The sequence below is a fragment of the Saccostrea cucullata genome, unplaced genomic scaffold (assembly GCF_032062105.1).
Source record: "Saccostrea cucullata isolate Sc308-1 unplaced genomic scaffold, CSIRO_AGI_Scuc_v1 ctg5024, whole genome shotgun sequence".
Lineage (NCBI taxonomy): Eukaryota > Metazoa > Mollusca > Bivalvia > Ostreida > Ostreidae > Saccostrea > Saccostrea cuccullata.
Genome location: NW_026925992.1, coordinates 92,742 through 106,107, shown reverse-complemented (window position 1 = coordinate 106,107; position 13,366 = coordinate 92,742). Strand labels below are relative to the sequence as shown.

Here is a 13,366-nt window from a genome sequence, read left to right as displayed (position 1 = left end):
AATTTAAGCAAGATATTGATTTTACATTTGGACAATTAGTTAGATTAATGATATCCAATGTGAATTGGTAGCAAGAGATACATTTTTTTCGTTCTTCAAAACATCTGGGTTTTTTAGATGAATTTAATTTATCATAACTGGAAAACATCCAATTTCTTTAATTTGTTTGTTTGTTTTTGAACGCCATCTCGAGAAAGTTTCACTCATACGGAGACGCCTACATTTGCAGGCGGAAAGCTGCAAATCTTCATAAATACTCAGCACTCAAAGACATTGCACAGCAAGGGATCTTATTCGTTCCAACACCTATGTACCGCAACACGGGACCTCGGTTAATACAGTCTCAGTCAAAGGACCGACAATTTCTTTCATAAATGATATTGTAACGCAAGAAGGTTTTCTCTCCATCACTGCAGTTTTACAAGATTATTATTATTACATATTACCAAAGCGGATATAAAACAAAAAAGTAATATATGTATGTAAAGCAATAGCATTTAGAATGTAAAACGAACCTTTCCTCCTTCTTTAAGGTTGGTCAGGCAAACAATGACGGATACATTTTCCTGCCATATCATCTGCCAGAAATCAGCAATAGTCTTTGGTTTAGGACCTAAAACGATATTAATTCATAATGTCTAAAGAAAGATTTAACCAAATTATATCAGGGAATTCCAACTGCCTCGTTTAATATCGAAATTTTTAAAATTCTTTAGGAAAATCCAGGTACATCTGCTCACTTGTTTCAAAACAATTGTAAGGTCTTTTGTTTTTATATTAAATTTCACAACGGAACGTTCTAACTTATCAATATATAGAACTCAAGTGGGTGCGACCGTTCTGTTGGGAATATTTACCCCCCCCCCCCCGGCACCCGATTTACCTCTGGGATCGCCAACGATATGTTTTATGGTCTCATTACTATTGATTTGTATTTTTTTAGCTTAGAGATCGATCCCGGTACTTTATTCTAACCTTTTGAATTTTAGTTTTTAAATATGATAACAAAACCATGTAAGCTGCTTAAATGTTTATATATCCACGTACCTTGAGTTGCAATGTAGTTTCGTTGTTCATGTACATTCTGTCATCAGAACATTTAGATAGAAAAAAATATGTAAAGATAGTTAAAACTTTTAAAATAATTACATATAAATACACGTATAAAGCGAACGCAACTGCATTTTATCAAACGAACAAATGGGAAAACTATAACAGTTATATAAACAATGCATATTACGCAGCAGTAGCTTTAGATTTATTTTGTTCATCTGATCTACAGTAATTTAATCGCTTTTAATGGATTTAAATTTGAGGTCTCAGTTGTTAGAAGAACACAATTACTATGTGTACATTTACATGCAAAACTTGAATAAATTTTAATTGCAATATTTTTCATATAAAGGTCAGGTAGATTGCAGCATCAGAATACTTGCCTCGATGTAATTTGCATTGATATAATCTCCTTCATGTGTCTTCTTTAGAACAACTCTCGAGTGGTCGTCTATTTAATATAAACCTTTTTAAAGTATTCTTAGATTGCAAAGTAGTTTTCATGGAAGATACTGAGTTTTCAATAATATTGTTACTTTTAATGAAATAAAAAAAAAACACTTACAGGGGAATGTTGACGTGTATCTATTTTTTGCTTTATTTTCCGGCTTCTTTGCCTCTTCGCAGGGATAAAGTTCCCCTTTTGGTATTTCCTTTCAAGAGAAAAAAAGATATTAAATTTTCATATTAATTGATATACTGATAAATTTGTTGAAAACATCGCATAAAAAAGTTCATTTTTATTTTAAACCTTTGTGAAAAGATGATTTTTTTTTCTTTTACAAGAATGATATCAGAATCTGTCTAACTAATTATGAAAATAAGCTGGAAAGCCAACGTCAAACATCATGACCATTTCAGATGAACTTAATATGGATAGAGCAAAGGACATTTTATAAGTATACATAAAAATGGAATTTTTCTCGAAAAATTCATGAATTTGATTCAAAATATCAATTTCATTAACCATTAATAAACGTTTTGTAAAACTTCACTAGAAATGAACCAGAACAGATGCGAGATAAACATGCAAAAATTAAGAATATGATATTTATGGTCTGAATTTTAAAATGATTTGACAGGACATTTTGTAAAGTTACTAAAATTTCTAAGTATTAAATGAAAATGGATTCATGATTGTAAATGTACATGTATTTGAACAATGTTTAAAATTATACATGATACTCATGTTTGAATCCAGCGTTTTCAGCAGCAGACATCTTGACTATAATGGCCATCAAATTTCTCACTGGAATAGTTTTGTTCGTCGGGGGACCTTTTTTCGCAGTTTCTCGCAAAACGCTTGTCCGATTTCTGATACTTTCGTTGTGTTCATCCTTTAAATCGCCGAAAGCTAATAGATTATTGATTACACTGTTGAAAAACCTTTTTTTTATTTCTGATACATTCAAGACAATAAACAGTCGTTTCGCCATCGGCACGAAGTGCCTTTATCTTCATTTTGCAAAGAGAAAAATACAACTTTAGTCAGCTACTTATAAAAATTTACTTGTTATATCATTTTTTTCAAACAAAACCTCGAATTCATATGATATTCAAACTTACAAATAAAGAATTCAAATTAAATACATATGTTTTTCTTTAACATTTTTTTGTACAATTCTTCTAAGTATTTGCTAAAAAATCCACATTTTAATTTTGTATATATAGTGTATTTCAAATTGAAATTGTACAAAATTTGCATGGTAGTCACTGACACTGGTCTACGAATTCTATATGCAGATTACTCTCATGTATGCATAAAATCAACGAACATGTTTGCTTCTTTTTCATAATATAAAACACATACGGAAAAAAGACACTCTTTTAAAATGCAATAGACAGAAGTATTCAAAAGAAAATCAAAGTATACAGGGGTGACAATATATTCGATCATCATTAAAAATATTAGATTTAAGTTGTGAAGTTACTTCAGTTCCATGTTTTATTCAACATTATTAACCTATATTATTTATGCCATTTTTTCAAGGAAATGAGTTGATGATTTTAAATAAAATATACGTATTTTGTATATGATTACCAATTGTCGAAGATTTTCCCTCTTTCAATTCCATTGGCAAATCCGTTTCCTTCTTAGACTTTTCAAAAAATTCCACTAATGCTCTCTTCTTGAACCTACGTTAAAATACTGATGGCACTAATAACAAAATAATCAATATAATACACCAATGACGAAATTCACTAGGCTACAGTACTTTGTACGAGGGTTGTCCCAAAAAGTCGTAGACAGGGAAAACAGTTTAGTTTCCCTTTGCAAAATTAAATTTCTTTCCTTGTCATAACAAAAAGTAACATTTTATGATCATGCATTTCAAGTTTCATGATGATATCACATTTAATAAGAAAATTATGTAAAAATAAAGAAAGCATATAAGTGTACATCGGCGCATGAAAGCAAACGTTATTTACGTTTCTTTTAACGTCATGATCTCTCTTTCCGCTTCACACGCGTCTATTAACATTTAATATGTTTTTTTTAAAGTGAAAGACCACTCTTGACCAAGGGACTTATTTCAATTCATTACTTTCCCTTTTTTTTTTTTTTTAAGCATATTCAAATTTCAGTCGAAATTTAGTCGAAAGATCGCATTACATATTAAGCAGCAGAGAATTGACATTGTTTGACGTCGTTCGTGCATGGCCCAGATCGTTTCCCATTGTCAACGTTTAACAAACAGGGGTACCCTACTTCTTTCATGCTGTAACTATATTCGGTATACAGGAAAAACCCTCATCGATTTTCATACCATTTAAAAATAACTTCTCTATTAAAATCTAGTATGTAATGTCACTTCTGTACTCGTTTTCCCGTATCTGATGAATACAATTTATAAACCATATCCAAAACAATTTATACATCTCCGTGCGCCGGTTACGCGTTTGATGACGTCATTTCCATCAAATTGAATTCCAACAACACTTTGAGAAGCATTACACCAATCGTCTGTTTCTATTTATATGAAATTTTGACATATTATTAAGATTTTGATTCTGGTTTCACTGATTCAAATTTGAGTTCACTGTTTTGCATACTTACTAAAGAAATAAAAACAAATGTAATGGTTATATGCGTAAATTATTCCGAATTTTGTTCATGCACCGACAGACCATATCGGCCTTGATACAAATCGTCCTAATAATATTAATATGAAAGATATAATTTTAAGAATTTACAATTTTTAAGAACATTGAATATGTTTAGTCTATGCAAAATTTGGTTAATATTAGTTGCATGTTTAAAAAGTTATAAACATTGTCTTCCACATTTTAGGACAACCCTCTTAAATTATAGCTCACTTTTGTAAAATCGTTCAACAATTTACATAAACTTATGAGATATTCAGTCAATTATAACAATTAACAAAAGATAATAAGATTAATGCTAAACAAAGGATAAATATTTTAGTTTACCTCATAAAAAGGACTGCTAGAAGAACAAGAACAAGAATGACTACGAACGCTCCTAAGACACCGCCAATAGTTGAAGCATTAGTTGATTCAGTTTCCAACTTAACAACGTTCTCTTCATCTAAAAAAGGAAAATACAGATCATCAAAGAGTGTTTTTAAAATATTATTTATTTTAGAATACAGTTAGGCAAATCATATTACACGAATATGCTCTATATATTTCAGTTTGGATACAAGAAAACCAACTCGCCAGTTATATTACTATAGCATTTTTTTTTTCATATAGTATTTTCTGTACACTTTAAAATGCTTAATGTAGGTAAAACTGTACAATGTATTCCTATTCATTAACATACAGCCTGATCAAAATGTCTCCGTTAAACTGGAAACTGAATAAAAGATTTTTAAAGCACTTTTGTACATGTAGGATTTTAATTATAAAAAGGGAAAAAATGTCCAAAGAAATGCAAAAATTAAATTTATAGGATAACATGTACAGATAAGTGAAAAACTTATAACTGACCTCGATTACAAGAGCCGTCAATATGTTGACAGGAATTGTTGCAAGAACAGATATTAGAACAGTGTGTACCAAAATATCCCTCTTTGCATACTGAAAGCAAGATAAGAAACCTTTTCATAGTTCTATTAATATTAGCTTAATGTACAATGTACTAAATATGTGAACTCATGAAATTAACATTAAACCATGTTAATTCTTACTGTTGTAACACATTCTTCCAACAAAGCCATCTAAACACCCTTCTATACAAGTTCCATCCGTATGGTCGCATCTATTATTCTTGCAATTTTCACTGCACTGTCTATAACAATTGTTTCCAAAGAATCCAGGAGTACATGCTATTTAAAAAACGTGGTTTTTTTCTTTATCAAAGGGTGCAATTCTGAACACAAACACATACATAATTATATTAAATATTTACTTACGTTTATTGCAAAACTTCCCTGTATATCCTGGGCTACAACCGTTGTCACAGTGACCAGTTTCTCTGCTACAGTAGGTGTTATTCAGACAGTGACCACTGCAGCTATGGATACAGTCTGGGCTGTAAAAGCCGTCTTTACATGCTGTAAATTGTAAGTAAACCAAGGCCAATTATTTAGGTAAAGTATATTTTAACATTTAAACTGTTTTTCCTTTTTCTTTTCTCGGCAGATTATTAAATACAGTAATATTTTGAAACTTTGGCAAAGGTATTATATAAAATCAATATTAGAGCAATAGATCAGAAAATATGAAGCAAAGCATTCTTTTGTAAATGTCAGTTAAGAGTTGATTATGACAACGGATTTTTGTTGGGTGTGAAAAAGTTATGGGATGTATTCGGCAACAGTTTTTTCCTGAAAACTCGGAACGTAAATTTTGAAATCATTAATCAAAATAGAAAATCAAGCGTTATGGAACCTGCCTAGAAAATTTTAATGAGAAACTTTAACAATTATTTTATTGTGGTGTCTTGGACAGATTTTTCACGATTATAATTGTCTGGTTATATGAAACTTCACATTTCAAGTCTAGCTTATTTGATTATTTTAATTTGCATTTACCTATTTACCTATTGATACTTTTTTTGTAGAAAAGATCAGGCATATGATATCGTACGGTATTTAATTATCTTCAACATAAAATATGTAATTGTCAAAATGCGCACACTTCTAGTAGAATTACTTTTTTAAAAAAATTAATTTTAAGATAAATGTTTATGATTACTAGTATTTACGTTTATCACATAATTTCCCCATCCACCCATCTGCACAACCACCTTCACATCGACCCGTCACGTGATTACAGGGTTGATTCCCTATGCAATGTCCTGCACACTTGTTTTTACACGCAAGGCCATACCATCCCCATGGGCATTCTTTGGAAGAAACAAACGGCACAACAATCATAAGATAATCTGAAGAAAAGGAAATAGCCTTTTATGTAAATATCAACTCTTAACTTAATGGAATTAATCGTACTTTTATTACACATGTCTCCTGTCCATCCAGGAATACACCCCAAACACGTTCCATTTACAATATTACATCTCTTTTCTTGACAATTGTCCGGACAAGGTAAATTACAGTTACTCCCATAAACTCCTGCATTGGTACATCCTACAAGAAAGATAAGTGATAAGTGACGTCGTAGATTTCTAATGAATTTCTTTAAAAAACTTACACTGAATGTAAATATATTGTAATGATTGCCATAAAAACTGACAATTTCATATCTGTGTGATGCAAATTTTTGAATGATAAATGCAACAAACCTCTCACTTCGACTTCACATAACTGTGTATATATTTGATATTGATATCCTTCAGGGTAGGTAACTCCGTCCAGTCTTTCATTGTAATAGATGACGTAACGACCATATTCTATACACGTATTATTAAATTTCAAGGGAGGTAATGGTAGTTTGTTCTGGTAACAAAGACGACCGTCCTCTTTTTTAGGCGTGTTGGATATATAAAGAGAAAAACCGGCAAAACGACCTTTTTGTCTCATTACTGAAAGACAATTATACAATGTTGCTATTTAAAATTTCATTTTTCTGTATCATTTTTTTTTTCTTGATTATCAATCCGACTTTTTCTGAGTTTGCATGCCAGAGCATTTTAATGAAGATAGAATGAGATGGTTTCATTGAATAGCGAAAAAAAATATCGATATTTTAAAACTGCAATATTATTGATGCATCATATGTAATTTAAAATATTTGGGAATTTAAAAGCATTTCTGCATTACATTAAAAATGTATTATTCTTTTGGTGTTTCAGAATTAAATATTTTCTATAATAATGACCGCTAAATATTGACCTTTTAATCAAAAATTCCTTTTTGAGTGAAGTTAATCCCTATCCCGATCAAAGAAAGAATTGATAACAGTAAGAGATTAACTCTTTACAACTTGTGGAACTGTGACGCAACATATACTTAAGGTAGAGATCCATACCACGTAAAATAACGTTATGTGACGTTATTCTCGTTTGTGCCGTTATTACGTCAAACGCGCGCGAGGCTTATTATATCAAAAATGCCTGACGTCGATTTCACTTAGGCCTACCGTAAAAAAAAGGTACATCAATTTCCAAATAAAAGGCATAAATATACGATGTTCAGTTATTTTCCGGGATGCATGATCGAAGGAGAGTTTAAATTTAGATGATTCGTCAAACCGAAAGTACAACAAAGATGGCATGGAAGATTCATTGTCTCGAGTACAAGATAACTAAAAGACTTCGACAATCGGGTCGTTTTTTGTCTCTGTAAGTTGAAGAAATACAGAGTAACAAATAAATGGTTCTCTTGTCGAAAATCATTATCGTTTGCTTACATGTCTGTACATAGGCTTAGTACATAACCATTTTCGAACCACGTACGTCTCTGAAAGTATTCAGGTACCTAACTACTTTGCTTCAATATTCCGATTTTTATATGTCGTTTTTCTCTTCTCGATTGTTTGAATTAAAATATCGTCCCCTGGGGATTGACTCAGGATTTTGAAAAATAATTATGGAAAACTTTTTTTTTTTTTTACAATCATACATAAAACAGGTACTGCACAAATATTAATGCTCTGTTATTTGGTATATCCTTGCACTGAAACATAAAATAATTATTGATAAAAAAAAACCCAGAATATTTCATTTAAGTAGGAAAGGACATTGATACATTGACAAAAAAATTCCTTAATACACATAATATGTGACATATATGCTGAAAATTTGGAAAAAATTGTTTTAAAGCTAGTGCACATGTACAATAATCTTTAGCTATCATTTGTAGTGCTTTGGGTATACAATGTAGTGTATTGCTGCACATGTCATTAGACTGACAGGTGTCCTGGGTTCGATTCTCTGGAAGTTGAAAAAATACAGAATAACAAATAAATGGTTCTCTTTTGTCGAAAGTCATTATCGTTTGCTTATATACTTGTACATAGTACATAACCATTTTCGAACCTTTTGGGCCTCTTGTTATATGTTTGCTAGAGCCAATTTCCAAATTGATGATAAAATTACATATTTCTCATCTACGGTATATACAATATGTATAATAAATGAGAAAAACATACATCGAACAGACCAAGGGGTCTATATCAGATGGGGAATGGGGATATTTCTGTCTTCTGTCTTATACTGAATAGTATAGCAATAGATATCAGTCGCTAATAAGATAATGTGCAATTTTTTGAATTACCATGATTACTGTAATGATAGTTAGACTTAAACCCACAAATAACAATATGACAGTAACAAAGAAGGGAATACATGTATAAGATGATAAATAGGAATGCCTATGAGATCATAGAGGGTGATATAAAAAGGAATAAGGAAAAGGATAAAATTTCAATCCAACATTTCACAAAATCAACTCTGTTAGTTAAGCCGAGTGCTTACAATGTAATAATTAGGTCTTTCCACCTTTCCGTGGAAAGACCTATTGAAATTGTTCTGTTTATTATTATTAGGTCTTTCCACCTTTCTGTGGAAAGACCTATTGATTTTCTTCTGTTTCTTTTTTTTATTAGGTCTTTCCACCTTTCCGTGGAAAGACCTATTGGTATTCTTCTGTTTCTTATTCTTCTTATTTTTCCGCCGTGTGATTTTGAGTTTCAAGATATATCGAAGAGATTTATAGTCCATAAGAATGTACTCCATAAAAGATTTTTGCAGTTGACCCTGCGTAAATGAACCTTCAGCATTTCCAAAGTTATTGCCCCTTTCGCAAGAAATGCTTGTTATCGCTACTCCTCAGAAACCATCAACCGTAGAGGTATGAAACCTTCACCAATGTCTTCGACTAATTAAGGGGACTCTTCAATCTATTCATTGCAAAAGCATTTGGTGACCCCTTCAATGAGTTATTGCCCCTGAAACTTTTTGAATTTAACAAAAAATTAAAAATTTTCAAAACAACAAGTCGTAGAGACATGGGACCAACTGCATATGATTTATTGACCTTTGACCTTCAAATTCATGTAAAGGTCAAAGGTCAAGGTCATTCCAAATATGAGAAATTTAGCTCTTTTTATATCTCTTTTGTGTTTAAACATATACTTAATGTCGATGCATCATTAATATGTACTCTTAAAACTGTTTCAAAGATTTCACTCTTGTCCCCTAAGATTAACCCTTCTAAAAGTTATTGCCCCTTGTGCGGAAATCCTTGTTATCGCTACTCCTCCAAAACCGTAGACTGTAGAGACACCAAACCTTCACTAATGTCTTAAGAATCTTTAGGCCTTACTTCACTGTATAAGTACAAAAGGATCTGATGACCCTTAATATGAGTTATTGCCCTTTAAGTTTTTTGTACTTACTATTAAACCTTATGACTTGAAAACTATAAATCATAGAAGCATGGGGACAACTGCATTGTGACCCTTGACCTTTGATCTTGAATATTTTTTCAAGGTCAAAGGTCAAGGTCATTCTTATTTTTTTTTAATTTTCATTTTTTCTATGCTTTAATGGAGTTTTGGTTTCTTTTTCTTGCAATTTAATTTTTAGTAGTCCGATATAAAACAAATTTAAAATTCAAAGAAGGTGGAAAGACCTCTTATTGTTCTGTGAACAATAAGTCTCCTAGTTATTTTTTATTATTTTTCCGCCGTGTGATTTTGAGTTATAAGATTTATCGAAAAGATTTTTAGTTCATAAGAATGTACTTCATAAAAGATTTTCGCAGTTGACCCTGCGTATATGAACTTTGATCCTTTTCGGAGTTATTACCCCTTTCGCAAGAAAGCTTGTTATCGCTACTCCTCCGAAACCATAAACCGTAGAGAAATGAAACCTTCACTATTGTCTTTGACTAATTTAGTAGACACTCCAATGATTCATTGCGAAAGTATTCATTGACCCCTTCAGTGAGTTATTGCCCCTGAAACTTTTTGAATTTTACAAATAATTAAAAATTTTCAAAACAAGAAGTCCTAGAGACATGGGACCAACTGCATAAGATTTATTGACCTTTGACCTTCAAATTCATGTAAAGGTCAAAGGTCAAGGTCATTCCCAAAATGAGAAAATTAGCTCTTTTTGTATCTCTTTTGTCTTTCAACGTATACTTAATGTCTATCCATCAGTGATATGTACTCTTAAAACTGTTTCAAAGATTTCATTCTTGTCCCCTAAGATTAAACCTTTTAAAAGTTATTGCCCCTTGTGCGAAAAACCTTGTTATCGCTTCTCCTCCGAAACTGTATACCCTACAGACACCAAACCTTCACTAATGTCTTAAGGGTCTTTAGACCTAACTTCATTGTATATGTGCAAAAGAATCTGATGACCCCTTAAATGAGTTATTGCCCTTTAACTTCTTTGTACTTACTATTAAACCTTATAACTTGAAAACAATAAGTGGTAGAAGCATGGGGTCAATTGCATTGTTACCCTTGACCTTTGACCTTGAATATTTTTTCAAGGTCAAAGTCAAGGTCATTCTTTTTTTTTTTTTTAAATTTTCATTTTTTCTATGCTTTAAGAGAGTTTTGGTTTCTTTTTCATGGAATTTAATTTTTAAGGAGTCAGATATAAAACAGAGTTCAAAGAAGGTGGAAAGACCTCTTATTGTTCTGTGAACAATAAGTCTCCTAGTTATTTTTATTATTTTTCCGCCGAATGGTTTTTTGTTTCACAAGTTATTGAAGAGATTTAAAGTTCATAAGAATGTACTCCTTAAATGATTTTTTTGTTTGACCCTGCGTATATGAGCTTTGACCCCTTTCAGATTTATCGCCCCTTTCGCAAAAATGTTTGTTATTGCTACTCCTCCAAAACCGTAAATCGTAGAGGAATGAAACCTTCACCAATGTCTTCGACTAATTAAAAAAACCTTAAATCCTTCATTGCAAAAGTATTCATGACCCCTTCAATGAGTTATTGCCCCTGAAACTTTTTGAATTTTACAAATAATTAAAAATTTTCAAAATGAGAAGTCGTAGAGACATGGGACTAACTGCATAAGATTCATTGACCTTTGACCTTAAAATTCATGTAAAGGTCAAAGGTCAAGGTCATTCGAAAAATGAGAAATTTAGCTGTTTTTATATCTCTTTTGTCTTTCAACATATACTTAATGTCTATGCATCATTACTATGTACTTTTAAAACTTTTTCAAAGATTTCATTCTTGTCCCCTAACATTAACCCTTTTAAAAGTTATTGCCCCTTGTGCGAAAAACCTATTTTTCACTACTCCTCCGAAGCTATAGACCGTAGAGTCACCAAATCTTCACAAATGTCTTCAGGGTCTTTACGCCTAACTTCACTGTACAAGTGCAAAAGGATCTCATGACCCTTATATGAGTTATTGCCCTTTAACTTCTTTGTACTTACTATTAAACCTTATAACTTGAAAACTATAAGTCAGAGAAGCATGGGGTCAATTGCATTATGACCCTTGACTTTTGACCTTGAATATTTTTTCAAGGTCAAAGGTCAAAGTCTTTCCAATTTTTTCTTTAATTTTACTTTTTCTATGCTTTAAGACAATTCTGGTTTCTTTATCATGGAATATAATTTTAAGGAGTCAGATATAAATAAATTTGAAATTCAAAGAAGGTGGAAAGACCTCTTATTGTTCTGTGAACAATAAGTCTCCTAGTTATACAATTAGGTTGTTCGTGCGTAGTTTAATCATGCATTAATCATTAAAAACAAAGATAACCCGAGTTTCAGTTTAGAATTTAATGGATTTATGTCAAGATTGTAGCTTTTTATTTGAATGAAAAATTATTAATACTGTCTCATAAAAGTTATGACAGTGTTTTTTTATTCAAAAACAAATCAATTTTCCAAAATACAGAATTTATTGCATAATTACCTTGACCCTTTGATCACAAAATCAATAAGGGTCTCCCTCGAGCCACAGAGAGTTGCTGTGTAAAATTTCAATGCAAAGGCTTCTTGAAAGTGTTACAGACAGACAGAAAGACACACGGACAGATGCACAGACCTAAATTTAGTATCCCCACTTTCAGTGAAAGGGGAGACAATTATATAAGTTTTTTTTTGTTGATGTTAAACTTGGTTTATCAAGATACTTGTTTAAAAAAAATAGCATAACTTTCCCAGTGATTATTCAGTTCTTTCTTTTCCTACATAAATAGTTTTTGATATCATATTGAGCTTAATAATATTATACACCTACACATTTACCTATTTTAACATCAATATGCACTAAGCAACACAGTTCCAAAAAGCCAGATAATGTATTGGACCAGCATGCAAAACTTGTATCAATTTGAAACCATTTTCCCCCAAATGAATGAAGAGTCCTTCCCAAACTTATGAGTTAGGACTTTGTGCTGTGTCATGTAGCATGATAAAAAGCTGGAGAAGAAAAAAATCTTTTTTTTTTTAAATTTCATTATTAGAATACAATTTTAAAGAGGTATAATTGAACTGCCTAAACTCCAATACAAGTCAAATTGAACCATCTTGGATGTCTTGATTAAATGTTTTTATTTTAGGCACAGAGCAACAGAAAAGAGTTTTTTTTTAAACTAGACCAAGTTCATAATGCATGTTTTATTCCTCAGGTACTTTTAATATACAAGTATACATACAAATTAAATATTCAGTACCTATAATGATGTTCATCAGCTCAGACAATTTCAGGTTCGAGAACCTGTGTCAAAACTCATGGAACAAATGTTCACTGGATCCATATCAAAATATCACTTTAACATAGAACATTCTATTTACTCAGGGAGTTGTTGACTTTTAAAGCATCATACCAATGACTTTTCATACCAATTTTGCATAGATCAGTTTTTCCAAGGAGGGGTCCTGTCATCCAAGGTCACTTTTAGTAAAATTCACTGTTATCTTAGGACTTTCAGTAAGGCGGGATATTCTTGAT

At 31.5% G+C, this 13,366-nt stretch overlaps 1 protein-coding gene across 1 annotated transcript; it reads right to left on the bottom strand.

Annotated features, from left to right (window-relative positions):
• Nucleotides 1-1,406: 1,406 nt before the first annotated feature.
• On the bottom strand, nucleotides 1,407-7,003 carry LOC134270293 (multiple epidermal growth factor-like domains protein 10). Its single transcript, XM_062752485.1, has 10 exons — nucleotides 6,764-7,003; nucleotides 6,471-6,608; nucleotides 6,227-6,367; nucleotides 5,433-5,573; nucleotides 5,208-5,345; nucleotides 4,486-4,603; nucleotides 3,095-3,189; nucleotides 2,232-2,407; nucleotides 1,619-1,706; nucleotides 1,407-1,504 (listed from the first exon to the last, which is right to left on the bottom strand). Exons 1-10 carry the CDS (start codon nucleotides 6,999-7,001, stop codon nucleotides 1,407-1,409), a joined length of 1,371 nt encoding a protein of 456 aa, XP_062608469.1. The 5' UTR covers nucleotides 7,002-7,003.
• Nucleotides 7,004-13,366: the final 6,363 nt, after the last annotated feature.

Excerpts from the sequence above, each read along its gene's own strand:
- LOC134270293 (XM_062752485.1), bottom strand. The coding sequence starts at position 7,001 with ATGAGACAAAAAGGTCGTTTTGCCGGTTTTTCTCTTTATATATCCAAC. Across the intron at positions 2,408-3,094 it reads GGGAAAATCTTCGACAATTG|CTTTCGGCGATTTAAAGGAT; the intron begins GTAATCATATAC and ends ATAATCTATTAG. Across the intron at positions 1,505-1,618 it reads ATACACGTCAACATTCCCCT|ACGACCACTCGAGAGTTGTT; the intron begins GTAAGTGTTTTT and ends TATATTAAATAG.